The 18,483-nt window shown below is 47.8% G+C and overlaps 3 protein-coding genes across 3 annotated transcripts in view; 2 read left to right on the top strand and 1 right to left on the bottom strand.

Moving 5' to 3' along the window:
* Nucleotides 1-4,245, top strand: part of LRRC59 (leucine rich repeat containing 59) — a 16,347-nt gene extending 12,102 nt beyond the window's left edge. Inside the window, exons 6-7 of the mRNA XM_003281250.4 lie at nt 175-348; nt 2,243-4,245. Coding sequence (XP_003281298.2) covers nt 175-348; nt 2,243-2,490 — 422 coding nt within the window. The 3' untranslated portion in view covers nt 2,491-4,245. The remainder of the gene's footprint in view (nt 1-174; nt 349-2,242) is intronic.
* Nucleotides 4,024-12,608, bottom strand: EME1 (essential meiotic structure-specific endonuclease 1). The gene is made up of 9 exons (XM_003281252.4): nt 12,534-12,608; nt 9,508-10,309; nt 9,298-9,425; nt 6,798-6,884; nt 6,584-6,705; nt 6,255-6,411; nt 5,911-6,026; nt 4,980-5,169; nt 4,024-4,717 (listed from the first exon to the last, which is right to left on the bottom strand). The coding sequence occupies exons 2-9, from the start codon at nt 10,283-10,285 to the stop codon at nt 4,541-4,543; spliced, it is 1,755 nt and encodes a 584-aa protein (XP_003281300.2). The 5' UTR covers nt 10,286-10,309; nt 12,534-12,608; the 3' UTR covers nt 4,024-4,540.
* On the top strand, nt 12,608-17,937 carry MRPL27 (mitochondrial ribosomal protein L27). The gene is made up of 4 exons (XM_030808074.1): nt 12,608-12,680; nt 15,231-15,362; nt 15,717-15,784; nt 17,504-17,937. The coding sequence occupies exons 1-4, from the start codon at nt 12,641-12,643 to the stop codon at nt 17,708-17,710; spliced, it is 447 nt and encodes a 148-aa protein (XP_030663934.1). The 5' UTR covers nt 12,608-12,640; the 3' UTR covers nt 17,711-17,937.
* Nucleotides 17,938-18,483: the final 546 nt, after the last annotated feature.

Raw genomic sequence — 18,483 nt, forward strand, 5'->3', positions numbered from 1 at the left:
TTTGGGGAGGGCTACTTCCAGGAGCAGAAGATTGGCTGTTTCCTTTGAATATTTCTTATGTGAACAATGGCACCAGGGTAAAGGTGGCAGAATCTGTACTTTTAATCACTTGGGAAAGCAAACTGCTGGAGTGTTTGTGGGCGAGAAGTCAAATTTTGGTATGTTTTGTTGTAGAGGCAGAGAAGAAGCGTGAGGCTAAGCAGCGAGCTAAGGAAGCTCAGGAGCGGGAACTGCGGAAGCGGGAGAAGGCAGAAGAGAAGGAGCGCCGGAGAAAGGAGTATGATGCCCTCAAAGCAGCCAAGCGGGAGCAGGAGAAGAAACCTAAGAAGGAAGCAAATCAGGCCCCGAGTAAGTTTTCTGCCTGTTGTAAGATTCCAGCAGGGGTACAGTGGAGACACTCATGTTTCCAGGTGTAGACGACTGGGTGAGCGGGCCTGCAAACCTTAGATAAAGTAGACTCTAAAGCTTGGGAGGGGATGAGAAGGTTTGGTTACAGGGAATGGGGGACTCTCCTAGAGAGCTAGTGCCCAGCTTGTTTGTTTCTCCAGTGCCCACATACTTCTGTGCAGGTGTTTGGGTCAGATGTGTCTTGGAGCATTCCCAGAACAGAGTCTCACTTTTTTTAGAGGTGAGGTTCTAAAATCATTGAGATATGCAAAAATCACACACACAGTCAAGTTTACTTTTTTGTTTGTTTGTTTGTTTGTTTTGAGACAGAGTTTTACTCTTGTTGCCCAGGCTGGAGTGCAATGGCACGATCTCAGCTCACTGCAACCTCCGCCTCCTGGGTTCAAGAGATTCTCCTGCCTCAGCCTCCCGAGTAGCTGGGATTCCAGGCATGTGCCACCACGCCTGGCTAATTTTGTATTTTTAGTAGCGATGGGGTTTCTCCATGTTGGTCAGGCTGTTCTCAAACTCCCAACCTCAGGTGATCCGCCTGCCTCGGCCTCCCCAAGTGCTGGGATTATAGGTGTGAGCCACTGTGCCCAGCAAGTTTACTCTTAAAAGTGCCTTACAGTAAGGTTCTGTGGCTCAGGCCTTTAATCCCAGTGCTTTGGGAGGCTAAGGTGACAAGAGATCACTTGAGCCCAGGAGTTTGAGACCAGCCTGAGCAACATAGAGAGACTCTGTCTCTACATAAATTAAAAAATTAGCCAAGTGTAGTGGCACACACCTGTGGTCCCAGCTACTTGGGAGGCTGAAGCAGGAGAATCATTCAAGACCAGCTTGGGCAACAGTGACACCCCTCTCTGCTTGAACATTAGAGGAGTCATTTGGTCTGCATTCAGGGAGCCACACTGTATAGAAAACATTTTTGTGTTTTACCTGAATATGTCTGGTTGAATTTCGTTAGTGACGTGGCTCCACATGCTGCAGAGGATCAAATACCCTCTGGGTGAAAAGGGACCGCTGAGGGAGAGGCAGGTGAGGGAAGGAGCGCTGTACAGAGTGTGGAGGCCTGTGGCCCTGCCCCTACTCACCCTAGTCTTGAACAGTACAGGGCCTCAGGCTTCCACCCTCCTGATCTCACTGGTTTTTTATTTCTTTGTTGAAAATGAAGATCATTCAGGGTAGTGATAAGGATTAAATGAGGAAGCAGGATCATGCAGTTCCTGGCATTGTGGATGCTCAGTCAAGTTTTTTAAAATTTTGTCTAAAAATCTCAAAACTAATTTTTTTCTAATTAAAAATGTAACGTGTTCATTGCAAAGAATTGAGAAAAGATACCTATCTATCTAGATACATATATCAGAAAATGGCAACCACCTGTACTCCCCCATTCCTAGCAATCATCACTGCTTACAATATGGTGTATTACCTTTTGGGCTTTCTTTTTATATACACATTATATCATAATAATGACAATAATGATAAATCCTGACCCTGTTTCCCCAAGTGGATAGTACTCTGTCCGCTTTGGATGCCTCCTGATAAGCCTCTCCCTCTGCGATCCCAAGAGGCGTGGATCACCATGTTACCAAGGAGAACTTAGGACCCTGAGGGCTGTGAGCTACATGAGACATGCAGAATGAGTCCCAGTTTCAAATCTATCCCCTTGAGATCCAAGGGAAAAGTTGTTTCTGTTTCGGTCTCTGGAGACATTTTTTCTCTTCAGGGCCTGGGGAGTTTTTGCTTGAGGAAGGAATGTAGGTAGATCTGCACAGAGGAGACTAGCAGAGATTGGTATAGAGCGGGTCTCCTCTGACTGAACTTGTTTTGTCTACTGTTACTGTTCCTCCAGAATCCAAGTCTGGCTCCCGTCCCCGCAAGCCACCACCCCGGAAGCACACTCGTTCCTGGGCTGTGCTGAAGCTGCTGCTGCTGCTGCTGCTATTTGGTGTGGCGGGAGGGCTGGTTGCTTGTCGGGTGACAGAGCTGCAGCAGCAGCCCCTCTGCACCAGCGTGAACACCATCTATGACAATGCGGTCCAGGGTCTACGCCGCCATGAGATCCTCCAGTGGGTCCTCCAGACCGACTCTCAGCAGTGAGCTTGTCCCCAGCACCTGCTGCCTCCCAGCCTTGGAGTTTGGATTCCTATGGAATTGGGTTCTGCTGGACACAACCTCTTTGTAGCATCAGACCTACCTGCCATCACCAAATGGCTGCAGATTGGTACATGAGACCTCCTCTTTGTAGGACTTCTTCATTCCTTAGTCAGGGTTCCCTGGTGGAATGAGGAGAAATGGGAGGTGGCGGGGGGGCGTGGGGGGCAGTTACCTGCATGCCTAAAGGAGTAGGCTTGGGGGTGGGGAGAGAGAAAGCATAGCCTTTTCTAGTTGTTATACAAAGCTGTGTAAAGGCAAGGCTCGTTTCTACTAAATGGTCAGCTGTCACTACATTTATACTTTCGTATGCCACAAACCCTTTCTTTCATTCCTCCCTGGGAATCAGGGTAGATCAGGAGGAAGTTTTTGGGGACTAGAACACCACACTCAGTAAATCCAGTCTAAACTGGGAGGTAGGGGTATTCCTGTTATCTTCAGGACCTCAGAGATGTAAGCATTTTAGCAGCCACACAAAATCTCTGGCTTTGAAAGGGACTTCATGACCATCCAGTCCAATATAACACTTGCCGATGGAGAAACTGAGGTCTTCCATGACTTGCCTGGTCTCACAGCTAGTTTGAGGCAAAACTGGATTCCCACTCTGGTATTCTTTCTTCCCTTTACATCATTTTCCCTCATTTATAATGTCCTGAGAGACTAGAACTCACACCAGAATTGATTATTCCTCAGGCAAAGCATAGACTCTTTCATGGTAGACAGATTTCATGACTCAGAGATAGAACTCTCTTGCTATCATCCGGTCATGGGCAGCTCCTGTGGAGTACTGCCCAACTTATGTGGCTTCCATAAAATGGCAACAGTCCAGGCTCCTTGCCTCAATTTTAGAGCATTAACTCCCTAATTGCCAGTAAGCAAGGAGGTGGATCTCTGCAAACCTACACTGTCTATGACAGCTGTAGTTGTACTTGGTGTGACTAAATACCTCAAAGGTAACCTGCTTTTGCAGGTTTTGAAGTGTCAGCTTCATAAGACACTGAGGTTTAGAATTGTTTGATTCTAGACCATAACTGAAGGGAATAAATGGAAACAGGAAATGAAGGGAAACAAGTAGCATCATGGAGCTGAAAAGTGGTGCATCACCCAATGGCTAGCACAAACAAGGATCGCACTGTCCATTCTCTTGTCGGCTAGATTAAGCATTTTCTTGCCTCTTTTGCTTCATCTTTTCACAACAGCTGGATAGAAGGATCAGAAATGACTGTGTCATGGTGCTCATTCACTGCAAACTCCCAGTTGCAAGCTCCTTGGCTTCCCCGGAGGGAACAAGAATCTCATAGTTCAGAGACAGAGAGGGCCTTTTAGCCCTAATGACCTTTTGGAGGGACTGCCACTGACGACTGTCCTGATATTGGAAGAAAGGACTTTGTTAATCTTCTCCCCCATAGCTCTGCTGCGTAGGTCTACACCTTACTCAGAATCACTACACATTCCTTTAGTCTTCCTCCAAGCTCCAGAGCCATTGGTACAAATGCTTTATTGAAACTAAATACATAATAGACACAATGAGATGAAGACAATATAGAAGTCCACATAGTCATCATAATCCCGTTCCTTGGCCGGTTGAGGCAGCTCAATGGCTGAGCCCAGTCAAGCCAACCCGCAGCTTCACTCACGACTTCAAGATTTGATGCTAATTCTTTTGGATTTCTACAGTTATTAAATAAGTGTCTGAGTGGACTGTCTTTGTGCCTTTGTGTTTTGAGGGCTGGCTGGGTAGGAGTGGGGGTGGTTTGTCATTGCAATGAATTTTTGCCAGGAGAGGAACATTAAATGCCAAAGGGTAGGTGGCAGTATTTCAGTCTCTGCCCCAGCTGACAGGTAGAGAGACCTTCACAAATAAGACCCAAGAAAGACTGGGCCTCACCTAGGCTTGTGTTCCAGGAGGTACTGCCAGTCTCTTCATTGCAGTCAGGCTCTGAGGTTGGGGAGGTGGAAGTTTCCAGCTTTTCATCCTCATCCCTGAGGGCTAGAATCAGTCAGCACTATCTAAAGAGAGATGTGGCTGTAAAGTGGTCATCTGAAGGTAGATACGCCTGGATAGCTCTGGTCCAACACGGCGAGAAGTGGATGTCACACCTTCCCCACGGCGCACTTGTATGTCTGCAAGCAAATTCTGGCGTTCTTGCTCCGAAAAACACTGCCGATAAGCCTGGAAGTGGCAGATGACCTCTTAATATGGTACCATCCATGGTGATTCCCTTCTCCATGAGTGTGGAGGGTGCTACGCTTGGCTTGGGGCATGAGAACCTGTCTTCCCTCCCTGGGTCAGCATTATCAACACTGATCTTAGCAGACCTGCACTGCTGACCTGTGAGGCCTTTGTGGGCCCTCAACAGTTGTCCATGGAAATCTGGGGGACCACTGAGCCCGCAGGCAATGGGCAGTGACCCCTGAGCCCTGGAGCGGCATACCTGTACCAGGAGCTGTGGGGAGGGATAGGCATTCACAACTGCACTGGCCATTTCCAGGCTGACTCGGTTCAGCTGCTGAATCTGTCTCCTCCAGACTAGTGCGAGTCCCCTGCCAGCACGGTCCACCTTCACCCCTCCAGCCCAGTCACTCTCCACACAGAAGGAGAAGGTAGTTTCATCTCGGAGCTTCCTGCAACAGCATAGATGGAGAGCTGTAAGTTGCTCGTTACTCTTCTACACCTGTTCCCCTCAAGTGGGAACTGAAAAACCCCCCCAATGACCTTGGAAGAGGTGGGCGCCATGTTACATCTGGCCTTTTTGGGCCTTTGACAATTTGAGTGCTCACTTTGTTCCCAGGTATAGGGCCAGTTGCTGATTCATTTAAAAACTACATCTAGTCCATTTTAGTAGAAGGTACCAGATTCTTTGGATATTTGGCAATCTGGAATCTATTTCTGGTTCTTCTAACTGCTAGGAGCTTAGACAAGTCAATCTCTTCAGGCCTCAGTCCCCTCAAGTATAAAATAAGGGACTTGGACTGGATTGTCTCTGAGGTCATTTACTTATTTTAAATTCTGATAATAAACACTCCTTGAACTAAGTAGGCTAAAAATTTGCTTTCCTAGTGCTTATTACATTGTGATCTGACCTGTAATTAATCCTGGTAACTTCGCCTATGGTAACCTGGCCTATGATATCAGCCTGCAGAACACATACTTACATACAGGCGAAAGGAGAATATTTGAAAAGGGGCTAGGCTTGAGGACTCTTCCCAAGAATCCCCGGTGTGAGGTCAGCTCCTTCTGCCTCAAGCTTGAGAGACAATGGGCTGACTGCAGAGATGAGGGGAAAGGGACATTTGCTTTGACTGCAAGAGCCATGGTAAAGGACATGGCACAGCGTGGAGGCTGGACTTGCTGGGGTCACTCACTTGAAGGGCGCCTCAGCCACAGCCTTTGTGAATGCGCATGTGAAGTCGGCCACCTCTTTCCAGCTCTGCATAATTTGAGCCTGGGCTTCTGTGTGTAGCTGCAGATCCACCAATGCCTAGAAACCCAAAAGCAACGATGGACTGGAAAGGTAGGGAGAGACTAGCTGCAAGTCACTGTCCACTAAAGCCACACCCCAGCCCCTTGGCTCCCTGTTTGGCACCTTCTCTCTTAGTCATTGCCAAGGCAGAAAGCAGTATGCAGCAGGCATTTTATTCTCTATCAATAGCAAGTCTCAGGTGACCAGTGAGTACCCAGCCCGATTCAGGCAACAGGACGTTCTTACCTCTTCAGCGTCTACCCTGGATATCATGGACCCTATGCTGGCCTCTGGTCGTCTCTGCCGCTTCTCCTTGGTCTGTTTATTTGCTCCCTGTTTCCCTCTTCTTGGAGGATTCTGAGCACTGGTGCAGGGGAGGAAATCAAAGAACAGCAGCTCCAGGCTGAAGTCAGGCAGAAGATACGGAAGAAGACGGGACCAGAGCATCCCCCCAGACTTGTTAGAAATGGACTACCTTGCAGAGTGACCTACATCTGTGATGAATAAACTAAACGCACCCCTCTTGGCCCAAGAGCTGCCCCTTTTAACATGAAATCACCAGGGCAAATCCAAACCTGAAGCATTTCTCCTGATCCACAATCACCAGTGACAGAGCTTTCCCTGCTGTCCTTGCTGTGATGTCAGTTACAAAGCCCTGAAGCATTTCCTTCCCTTTCATAGTGCTGTCCAGTCTTCCCTGCATGAAGGGGCAGAAACTGCATTAATACTTGCTTCCTAGTAAGAGTCAGCCCTCTGTTCCATGTCCTCCCACCCTCTGGCTCTGCCCACCTGCTTTCCGTTGTCGATCATGGACACAAATGCCTCTGCCCGGAGCAACACCAGTACTGTTGGCTCCTCCACCCAGTCCTCTCCGTCCTGCCAAAGTACCCGGAACACAGCACAGGGAGGGAGGTCAGCAGGTATTGAGCACCTGTGAGAGTGGCCCAGGTCTTCCGGGTGAATGAACTAACTCCCATCCCTTATGCATTATCTTTTCTGGAATGAAGTCACTGTGGCAAGAAACAGTGTCACTGTCCCTCCCAGCCCTCAATCATTCAGTCTTGGTGCCCTGCATCTCAGAGACAGTGAATAAGAAAGGAACATAGCGGCCAGGCGTGGTGACTCATGCCTGTAATCCCAGCACTTTGGGAGGCCGAGGTGGGCGGATCACAAGGTCAGGAGATCGAGACATCCTGGCCAACACGGTAAAACCCCGTCTCTACTAAAAATACAAAAATTAGCTGGGTGTGGCAGCGCGTGCCTGTAATCCCAGCTACTCGGGAGGCTGAGGCAGGAGAATTGCTTGAAACCAGGAGGAAGAGGTTGCAGTGAGCCGAGATCATGCCACTGCACTCCAACCTGGCAACAGGGCTAGACTCCGTCTCAAAAAAAAAAGAAAGGAACAGCCAGGCACGGTGGCTCACATCTGTAATCCCAATCCCAGCACTTTGGGAGGCCTAGGCGGGCAGATCACCTGAGGTCAGGAGTTCAAGACCAGCCTGGCCAACATGGTGAAACCCTGTCTCTACTAAAAATACAAAAAAGTAGCTGGGCGTGGTGGTGTGTGCCTGTAATCCCAGCTACTTGCGAGGCTGAGGCAGGAGAATCACTTGAACCCAGAAGGCAGAAGCTGCAGTGAGCCGAGACCATGCCATTGCATTCTAGCCTGGGCAGCAGGGTGAAACTCTGTCTCAAAAAAAAAAAAAGAAAGGAGAAAGGAACATAGCAAGTTGAAAGGGGCTGGGGCCAATTTGTTCTGTACATTTTGAATACAGGAATGGAGGGAAGGTAAACTCTTCCAAAGGATTTCATACAAGTAAATGACTCTGGCTTTGAAGGTAGATGCTGTGAGCTAAGTGGTCCTTACAAACACATAGGTCTTTTGGTGACAAAGACAAGAATCACAAGGGAAACTTCAGTCTATGAGAGCACCTCCTGTTTATCACAGGTAGGACATAATCAAAGTCAAGGATGCCTCAAGGCCAACAATCCTCTAGCAGTACTGTATTACGGAGTAATTGGGGAACAGGACTTTGATAGAAAGTTTTCTGATTGGGTCCCTATAAACAAAGCAAGACCTGTATTACAGCAAAGTATAGGGTGGGGGACCTCTGGGTTCTCATTCCCGTTGTGATCCTCAACAAGGCTTTTAACTTTTTTGAGCCCCAGTTTCCCCACCTGTGATGTGGGGAGAAGTCCTACCCTATAGGATGACTGATGGAAACAGGAGAATGTGGGAGTGCCTTGAGAGGGTAAGCTGCTCTGAATATAAAGGCTTGCTAATACCCCCAGAGTAAAAAGTGTGGGGAACTGTCCTGTGTTACTGAGAAAGTTATCAGATCCAAAAAAGAAATCAAAGAGAGGAAAAAAAAATCTTTTTTCTTTTTTTATACAAGATGCTTCTGGTGAGATAAAAAAGAATCTTAGTACCAGGCAAGGTGGCTCACACCTGTAATCGCGGCATTTTGAAAGGCCGAGGCAGGTGGATTGCTTGAGCTCAGGAGTTCAAGACCAGCCTGGGCAACATGGCAAAACCCCATCTCTACCAAAAATACAAGCTCCACTCTGCGATCTCTACAAAAAACTCAGGGCCCACATGTCTTCTGGCTCCCAGCTGGGTGTCACCAGCACGGAACCCGAGGAGAGGACTAGTGGGAAGGAGAAAAGTGAAGTCAGGGTATTTTTCCCTTGGCTCCCTCCCAGTGGGGTCACCTAGGGTTTGCTGTCCCCCTCTATGGCAGCTCATAGCTTTGCTCAAGGTGGTCCTCTCTCCATTTCTCTCTCCTGGATTCTGTTAACCACTCCTTCCCCTCATCCTTTCAGGCATAGGGATGGTAACAGCTATGCCAATGGTTCTCAACCGGGGGTGATTTTTCCCCACAAATGACATCTGGCAGTGTCTGCAGACATTTTTTATTGTCATGACTGAGAGGGGTACATTAGTAGATAGTGGCCAGGAATGCTGCTAAACATTTTGCATATCATAGGACAGCCCCCAAAACAAAGAATTCTCCAATCTAAAATGTCAACAACACTGAGGTCGAAAAACCATAAGTTGTGCTGTTATTACTGTGAGGTACCATGCTGTCACTGGTAGTTTCCTCATACCCTGCCCATGCCTTGGCAAACAGTCCCTTTATTCAATCTTCTTTTAATTACCCTGAGTTGAATGTGCCATCTATCTTCCTGCTGGGGCCCTGACTGATAAGTATCCTTTAAAATAAAAGCATATTTATCCTGTAATTTTAAGGGGAGGAGGGGGAGGAAATGTCAGCCAGAAAACCCCTACCTCAGAGGGCCCAGCCCTTCTCCTCCAAGTGACACTGCAAGGCACGGTCTGCGCCTCAATCACACAGCGGCACTCCATGGACTGCAGTGCTCCTAGAAGCTGGCCCCCACCTTCCATCTGTAAAAGCACTGCAACAGATGGAAAAGGGACTGTCAGTGGGTGGTCCAGAAAGCAGATAACTCAGCATAAGACAAAGACACATGTGAGGACCTGGATCCAGCACCACAGTGATGTGTTTTAAGCATTCCTCTGGCCTCTGGGCTTTCATCCTGGTAACCAGTGCTGCATTCTTTCTTTCCTGTCTTCTCAGGGTGCTTTCCTTCTGCCTTGCTTGTCTCTGCTGCTGGCATCCCTGTGAGCCTCTTCCCTGGACCTTCTGACCCCGCTTGGTTTTCTTCTGGGGTGGGAGGATGTCAGAATTTGTTTTGGTTACTGCCAAGCTGCTGCTCTGGCCAGGGCAGGTAGACAGGTAGGCTGGAAGCTGACGGCATGGATTTAACATCAGGTCCTTGTTATCTGCTGCACTCCTCTCTGGGGTATCATGGAGGGGAACTTCAGGGATCTTTGGAAAGGGCTGCTTTTTCCAGTCACATGATGCACCTTCATTATTTTGATGATCCGAAACACTTTTAATTGGGGAGCTAGAGTCCTCAGGGCTCAGTTGCTTGTGGGTCAGAAACTTACATGTGAGCCTTTGAGCCAGAGGAATAAATTCTTCTTCATCTTCACTTCCACTGCTTAGTAACCTGACTGGCTGTGTTTGTGTGACAGTTTCAGCTGTGTCTGGGACAGATGGTGAAAGTAACCCTGGTGTTGGAGGACAGGAGGCTTCAGAATCTGAGATGTCAACCACTACAATCTTCTCTTCCCTTTCAGGCTGTCTCCTCTTTGTTGAAGATGGTTCCTTCTTCAGAAAGGCAAATGTTGGCAACTCCTCAGAGTCACTATCATCAGAATCCAGTGAGGGTGATGACTTCTTTAGAGCCATCAGTATGTGCTATCAAATAATTCCCTAAAAGGAAAAGAGACATATGACACAGACTGGAGCATTCAATTCAGTCCACTAGCTGTGTTCCATAGCCAGGCTTTATGACATAAATATAAGATATAGAGAATACAGAAACAGAGAAATATGACATGGCCCCAACACATTCAATCTGGAACTCTAACTCCTGGTAATCTAACAGGAATCCTCCTCAAATTCTTTCCAGGTCAAGCTAAAGTATAAACAAAGTAGAGTTACCATTACAAAATTTTAATGGGGGGAGGTGGTAACAAGATTTAACACCTCTAACCCCTTGTTGATCTTCACATTTGAAATGGAGATGTCAAAAGTTATTCTTTTTTTTTTTTTTTTTTGAGATGGAGTCTCACTCTGGCACCCAGGTTGGAGTGCAGTGGCACAATCTTGGCCCACTGCAACCTCACTCCCAGATTCAAGCGATTTTCCTGCCTCAGCCTAGTTGGGATTACAGGCACTGTAGCTGGGATTACAGGCACCCACCACAACACCTGGCTAATTTTTGTATTTTTAGTAGAGACGGGTTTTCATCATATTAGCCAGGCTAGTCTTGAACTCCTGACCTCAAGTGATCCGCCCGCCTTGGCCTCCCAAAGTGCTGAGATTACAGGTGTGAACCACCGCACCTGGCCAAAAACTGTTCTTTTTAAAAATTGAGATACAGGCTGGGCATGGTAGCTCATGCCTATAATCCCAGCACTTTGGGAGGCCAAAGGAGAAGGATCACTTGAGCCCAGGAGTTTGAGAACAGCCTGGGCAACATAGTGAGAACTCGTCTCTACAAAAAAATACAAAAAATTAGCTGGGTATGGTGGCTCACACCTGTAGTCCCAGATACTCAGGAGGCTGAGGTGGGAGGATTGCTTGAGCCTGGGAGGTCAAGGCTGCAGTGAGCTTTGATTGTACCACTGCACTCCAGCCCAGGTGACAGAGTGAGACCCTGCTTCAAAAGAAAAATAAATAAAATAAAAATAGAGATATAATTTGCACAGCATAGGCCGGGCGCGGTGGCTCACGCTTGTAATCCCAGCACTTTGGGAGGCCGAGGCGGGCGGATCACGAGATCAGGAGATTGAGACCACGGTGAAACCCCGTCTCTACTAAAAATACAAAAAATTAGCCGGGCGTGGTGGCGGGCGCCTGTAGTCCCAGCTACTCGGAGAGGCTGAGGCAGGAGAATGGCGTGAACCCGGGAGGCGGAGCTTGCAGTGAGCCGAGATTGCGCCACTGCACTCCAGCCTGGGCGACAGAGCGAGACTCCGTCTCAAAAAAATAAATAAATAAAAATAAAAAAAAATAATTTGCACAGCATAATATCCTTTTAAAAGTGTACGTTCAGTAGATTTTAGTATATTCACAATGTTGTGCAACCATCATCACTGTTTTTATCACCTTAAAAAGAATTCCTGCAGCCATTAAGCAGTCACTGTCCATTCCCTCCTGCTCCCCAGCTCCTGGCAACCATAAATCTGTCTCTATGCATTTGCCTATTCTGGATATTTCATATAAATAGAATCATACACTACGTGGCCTATTGTGACTGACTTTTTTCACTCAGCATGTTTTCAAGGTTTATCTATGATATAGCCTGTATCAGTAGTTAATTGCTTTTCATGACTGAATAATATTCCATTGTATGGATATGCTACATTTTGTTTATCCATTCATCACTTGGACATTTAATTTGTTTCCTTTTTTTGGCCATTATGAATAATGCTGCTATGAACACTGATGTACAAGTTTTTGTGGCGGTATGTTTTCAAATCCCTTTCATGTATATACCTAGGAGTAGAATTGCTGGATCATATGCAAAGCTAATCATTTCTTGAACATTTACTAACACTGTAGGTATGACCCAGGAGGAGACATGTAACCTGCCTAGGCCTCAGTTTCTTCCTTAGTAAAGCAGGGATGATAACAGCACCCATTTTATAAGGTAGTGAGAATTAAATAAAATAATGCATCCACCGCGCTTAGTACAGCATCTGGCACACAGCTAAGTAGAGTAAGTTGAATGACTAGGGAGGGGACCTCCGTTGACATCTGCAAATCAGGGGAGTGGGACAAGCGGGCCTCTGCCCGACAAGCTCTGCACCTCTCAGGCTGGCGGTCCGCTGCAGAGGCTCCTGGACGCCCTAGCCACCAAGACTCTGCAGAGCGGTGCTCAGGAGGGAAGCCCTGCCCAATCCGCAGGCCTGCGACCGGGGACGCTCACCTGCAACTTCTCCCGCCACTCTTTCAACTGCCAGGCAGGGCTCGGAAGTAGATCTTCTGATAGCGGAAGTAGAAACTTTTCGAGACCGGAAGTGAGTGAACGCAAGCATGGCGTTGATGGTGCTGGCGCTGAAGACCCGGACAGCCGGTAATGGGACGCAGTAGTCAGAGCGGGGCGAGGCGAGGAGGCAGAGTGGAGCTCCAGCAGGGAGGGAAGGAGGTGACACTGATCCCCGCGGAGGACCTTGGATGGAGGGGAAGTGTGTGGGGTACTCCAGGTTTGAGGGACGCTGTCGCTGGTCACGTGACACATCCTGGGTGGAGCCGTGAGTGGGGGCGTTTGAAGAGCACTTGTCTTTCTCCTGCCTCAGCAGCACAGACGGGTTCCTTGGCGGTTGGGGGTTTGGGTGGATCCTTTCTCTGTAGAAGTATTAGTAACACTGGCACATTGGGGCTAAAAAAATTAATCTATTCATTCAGCAGATTGAGGTCTTACTTTGTGCTAGACACTGCGGTCGGCGTTCGGAAAATCAGCAGACAACGTGAAGACGTGGCTTCTAGCCCCCGAACGGTTCTCTCTGGTGCATAAGCCAATAAATGAACACATAAGATAGTTGTAGACTGGCAAGTGCTGTGAAGAAAGAAAATGTGTGTCTGTGTGTGTGTCTTTTTTTAGATTGGACGGTGAAGGAAGGCTTCTGAGGAGATAACATTTAAGACCTAAAGAATGACAGGAGGCGGGGCGTGATGGCTCACGCCTGTAGTCCCAACACTTTGGGAGGCCGAGGCGGGCTGATCGCTTGAGCCCAGGAGTTCAAGACCAACTGCGCAACATGGCAAAACCCCATCTCTACAAAAAATACAAAAATTAGCTGGGTGTGGTGGCGCTTGCTTGTGGTCTCGGATACTCAGAAGGCTGAGGTGGGAGGATCACCTGAGCTCGGGAGGTCGTGGCTGCAGTGAGCTATGTTCGTACCACTGCACTCCAGCCTGGGTGACAGAATGGGGCCCTATCCCCTCCCCCCCAAAAAAAAGAATGACAGGAGACCTAGCCCTGTGTAGAGTGAGGGACAGGAGAGTGACCTGAGCCAGTTTTACATTTTGAGAAGCAAACTATTGCTCTTATGTAAATTTAAAGGGGATAGGAGTGGAAATGAGGAAATCAAATGGAAAGCCGTAATAGCCCTGAGGAGAGATGATTTAGCCAAGATGTTTGTGGTGGCAGTGAACTTGGAGGAAAACGGATGAATTTGAGATCTGTTTTGGAGTTAGCATCCACAGAGCTTGCTGGTGAACTGAATATGTGAGGTCAGTAAAGAGAAGGAATCCGCAATGACTCTGGTTTCTGCCTAAGCAACTGGATGAATGGTGGCACCATTTACTTTGAGGAGGAGGATGGGGAGTAGGGTGAAGAGCAAAGATTTGTGAGTGAGATAATGTAAGTAAAGTAAAAGCCCAGCTCCTGAGCTTAGTAAGTATGTAAATGAATGAATAGATGTTTAAAGGTAGGTAGATCCTGGCACCGGGCATGTTTTAACATGTTGTCTTTCTGAGTCCTTATCTCTGGTCCTTTGCCCCAGCTAGTCTCTGGTGTCATGGAAATGGCAGAAACGCAGGCTTCAGGAACTCTGAATTTATAGGCTCCAGAGACCCACAAGTCTTCTCTAAAGACACTGGCATGGACCTTAAATTATGGCTGTGTCTGGAGACCTGCAGGCAAGGAATTGCACCCCTAGCCTTGTCATACAGCAAGGGACTACCATCTTAGTATGAATTTTAGTTCATTTTACTTCTTCAAATGAATGCTATTGAGCACTTTGGAATGAGTATGGAGAGAGGTCAGATTAACAAGGGCAGTGTGTGGGTCATGGTTGGACCTCTGCTTGATGTGCTTTGAGAAGAAAGGGCCCAGCCTTCTGAAATGGCCAGGACCCTGTGGGACCACCTTTAGGCCAGCCATCGTTTTGGTTGACTAGTATTTGGTGAGCAGTGGATGAGTGGATAGCTGAGAAAGTCATGGGTGAGGCCTGTAATCCCAACACTTTGGGATCACCTGAGGTCAGGAGTTTGAGACCAGCCTGGCTAACATGGTGAAACCCCGTTTCTACTAAAAATACAAAAAATTAGCTGGGCGTGGTGGTGCACACCTGTAATCCCAGCTACTTGGGAGGCTGAGGCAGGAGAATCGCTTGAACCTGGGAGGTGGAGGTTGCAGGGAGCCAGGACTATGCCATTGCACTCCAGCTTGGGCAACAAGAGCGAAACTCTGTCTAAAAAAAAAAAAAAAAAAGAAAGTCGTGGGTGAGCCTGAAACACAAGCCTTTCTGGATGTGCTGGGCTCCCCAAGTCTGTTCTGGCCCCTCTGTGGTGCATGAGGGTGAGTGAGCCTCTGAAGCAGGCAGCTCTGTGGTGTCCATTTCTCCTCAGCACATTTAGACTGAATGTGTCAGGACCCAGAACACATGATGTTTATTTTTTTCCATTTGTGTTTCACTGCTCCCCCGCCCCCTCCCCCAAAAAGGAGAAAGCCAAGGACTTATAGGTGTTCCCTGAGAACTAATACACTCAGTGGCACTTCTGCTCCCCTGACACATCTTTCTCATCTCCCCACCGCCTCTCACCTCTCAGCATGTGGCCCATTGAGGCAGAAATAGTTTGAGCCTGTCTGTCTGTCTGTCTGTTTCTGTTTTCTCTGCAGTTACATCCTTGCTAAGCCCCACTCCGGCTACAGCTCTTGCTGTCAGATATGCATCCAAGAAGTCGGGTGGTAGCTCCAAAAACCTCGGTGGAAAGTCATCAGGCAGGCGCCAAGGCATTAAGAAAATGGAAGGTGAGGATGTCCCTTGGCTTCCCCTTCCTAGCTGCACCCTGTCCTCGTGTTCCTAGGAGAGCAGAAGAACCCTGCGTGTGCCTGGCCCTGTTCTTCCTCACCATCATAATTGGCTCCAGTTTAAAGGAACAGATAAGACCTGAGGAAGGGTCATCGAGTGGGTGGGTGTGAGCCACAACCATGCAATTAGAGACAAGAGCTGCTGGGTGGCAGATCCTGCGCTGCTTGTGTTGGACTGTGTGGGAGTTGTTTTTGGCCAGGGGCAGGCTTGGAGGTTGGTGTGCAGCATTTGGGCCATCGTGTTTTCTTGGTAGTTTGCTATGCTGCCCCAGTCACTGTGGACTTCTCTTCTAGGTCACTATGTTCATGCTGGGAACATCATTGCAACACAGCGCCATTTCCGCTGGCACCCAGGTGCCCATGTGAGTTGCTCCGTTGCTGCCCCCCTTTTTCCTTTTCTAGGATGACCTCTTCTTGCCCCTAAGCATGGTAATAACAGTTGCATGTATTGAGTGCTTACCAAATGGCAAGCATTGTGCTGATTCCCATGCTTACACGATCTCATTTCTTCCTTACCACATCCCTGTGAGTAAGGTGAAATGCCAGAGACCTAGAGGGGGTGGAAGGAGCAAGTGACTGCTGGGATTTGCACCAGGTCTGCCTAACTCCCAGATCACTATGATTTGCCTTGGTGTTGCATTGGCCTGGTATTCTTGGTTCTCCTTTCTAACCCTCAGTTCTTGGAGGATAAGATACCTGGTGATTTAAAATATTATTTTAGTCTTGGGAAACTAATTTCAATTTATTAGTTTTTCATTATGTCTAAGATTTCTTCCTTTGCATAAACTTACTTGCAAATGGTTGAAAGACAGCTTGAATTTAATGAAATAGAATTCAGTGTGCCAGAAATTAGGTTCATATCAGGTGGGGATTTCAGTTTCAGCAAGTTGGCATCATTTTTATAGGGTAGGACAGTTCTTTGTTACAGAGACAGAACGATACTGTACTCTTCACATTATTTTAAATATTAGTTTCCTTTGTAAACAGTTTCCCCTCCCCCACCCCTTTTTTTGATAATTTTAGTAGGTACAAAAAGGTTGATAGTAACCTGTATTTATTTCAAAGATGCTAATTTGTATGTGAATTGATTATATATGTAGTAGCTTTTAGAACTTAAGACATTAGATGTGTAGCTATGTCGACAACAACAATCAAAGCTAACACATTTTGAGCTAGGCAGTATTCTAAGCCCTTTATGATTGTTGACCATTAATCCTCAAAATGACCCTGTAAAGTAGTTAATATTATCCCCATTTGACAGATGAAAAAATAGAGGCACAGTGAAGTAACTTGCCTAAGATCACACAGGAGTAAGTAGCAGTTCTGGTATTTGAACCAGGCATCCTGGCTCCGGAGCCCATTCTTTTAATCAGAGAGACAGAGAGTAATGCTGGACTACCTGGGTAAAATTTGCCACACACCCAGCCTGAAGTTCTAAAAGAAAAAGCTAAAAAATATGGTTAAAAACTGTATATACAACACGGTTTAACCTCTCTGCTTCATATTTCACATCTGAAAAATGGAATTGGAAATAATACCTCTTTCACTAGGTGAGGATTAAATGACTTAATGTGTATTAAAGGGCTTACATGGGTATTAGCTAATGCAGTAGTATGATTGTTTTATTAGCATATGCATTATCCATATAGCTTTGGTCTATATTTTCCATAGAGCCTAAACTTTATAGATCACTATCTAAATGAAAATTTGCATCAAACTAGTGTTTTAATATGACAGTTCTAGTGTTGTTTAAGTCTAAGTGAAGATTTAGGGCATCTTCCTGGGTTTTGGGATTTGCCCAGTGTGGCTTCTGACCAGCTGCATACACATGGCTCCAGGTAACAGCCCCTGGGACTGAGCAGTGGCCCATGTTGGCTGTTGGAGCTTTCTTTTCCCTAATTTGTTATGAGTCAATAAAGAAGCAGAAGGTTTGGATGTGCCAGCCAGTGGGAAGGGGAACCTGAGATGGAGCTCTCTGATCCCCGCTTCGGCCCCAGGGCCTGGCTCTTTGTGAGAAGTCTGTCCCAAAATTCTGGGATGGACTACCTCGCTGACCAGCTGACCAGGTCTGTGTGTTGCAGGTGGGTCTTGGGAAGAATAAATGTCTGTATGCCCTGGAAGAGGGGATAGTCCGCTACACTAAGGAGGTCTACGTGCCTCATCCCAGAAACACGGAGGCTGTGGATCTGATCACCAGGCTGCCCAAGGGTGCTGTGCTCTACAAGACTTTTGTCCACGTGGTTCCTGCCAAGCCTGAGGGCACCTTCAAACTGGTAGCTATGCTTTGATGTCCTGTTGAGGCCATCGGACGGAGACTGGAGCCCAGGTGACAGGAGATGGTGATACCAGAAGTCAAGGGTTGGGGTGGCGACATGGCCTCCCGAGGAAGAGGTCTGCTTGATGGTGACTCTGCAGGAGACTCTGAAGTGACTGCTGGGAAACCCTTTGAGAGACCTGACCTGGGGCCAAAAATAAAGTGAGCCAGCGTCATGAACGCATGCTATTTAGGGACACACCTGGATGGAACTGCCTAGTGATCTGTTGGTCCTTACCCAGGTTCTCTAGTGCACACCAAGGGGGAGCCTCAAAGCAGGAAAGAACATATCTGAGTGAGGAAATGAGAAGGCGGGACTTTGTAGGAGGGACTTGCTTTGGCACTGTCCTCCAGAGCGGGAGGAGGGGAGCTTGTGCTTGAGGGTGTCATTGCTGCTTCCCCTCTTAGATCCCAGAAAAGGCCAGGGGCTGGGCCCTGGGAGGAGGGGTGGGGGCAACCAGTAAAGGAAGCAACACAGTCATGTTCTTCTCCTGTAGCCACATGCAAAGGGAGCTAGGGCTGCAGCCCCAGAGATGGCCACAGGAAAGCCTCTTCCCTGCCTCTCCAGGTCTAGGGCAGAGAGAGAGCTTGTGGGATGACAGGAGATGCTTCTGAGAGGCTCAGTCAGGCCCCCATCTGCCCTGGACTACCGAGGTCTTTCCAGTGGTAGGGCAGAGTAGGTAACAAATGGCTTCTTCCTGCTCACCTGAAGAGCTAGGCACACCGATCCCACATTCTCTTCTCGTT

The sequence above is a fragment of the Nomascus leucogenys genome, unplaced genomic scaffold (assembly GCF_006542625.1).
Source record: "Nomascus leucogenys isolate Asia unplaced genomic scaffold, Asia_NLE_v1 Super-Scaffold_258, whole genome shotgun sequence".
Lineage (NCBI taxonomy): Eukaryota > Metazoa > Chordata > Mammalia > Primates > Hylobatidae > Nomascus > Nomascus leucogenys.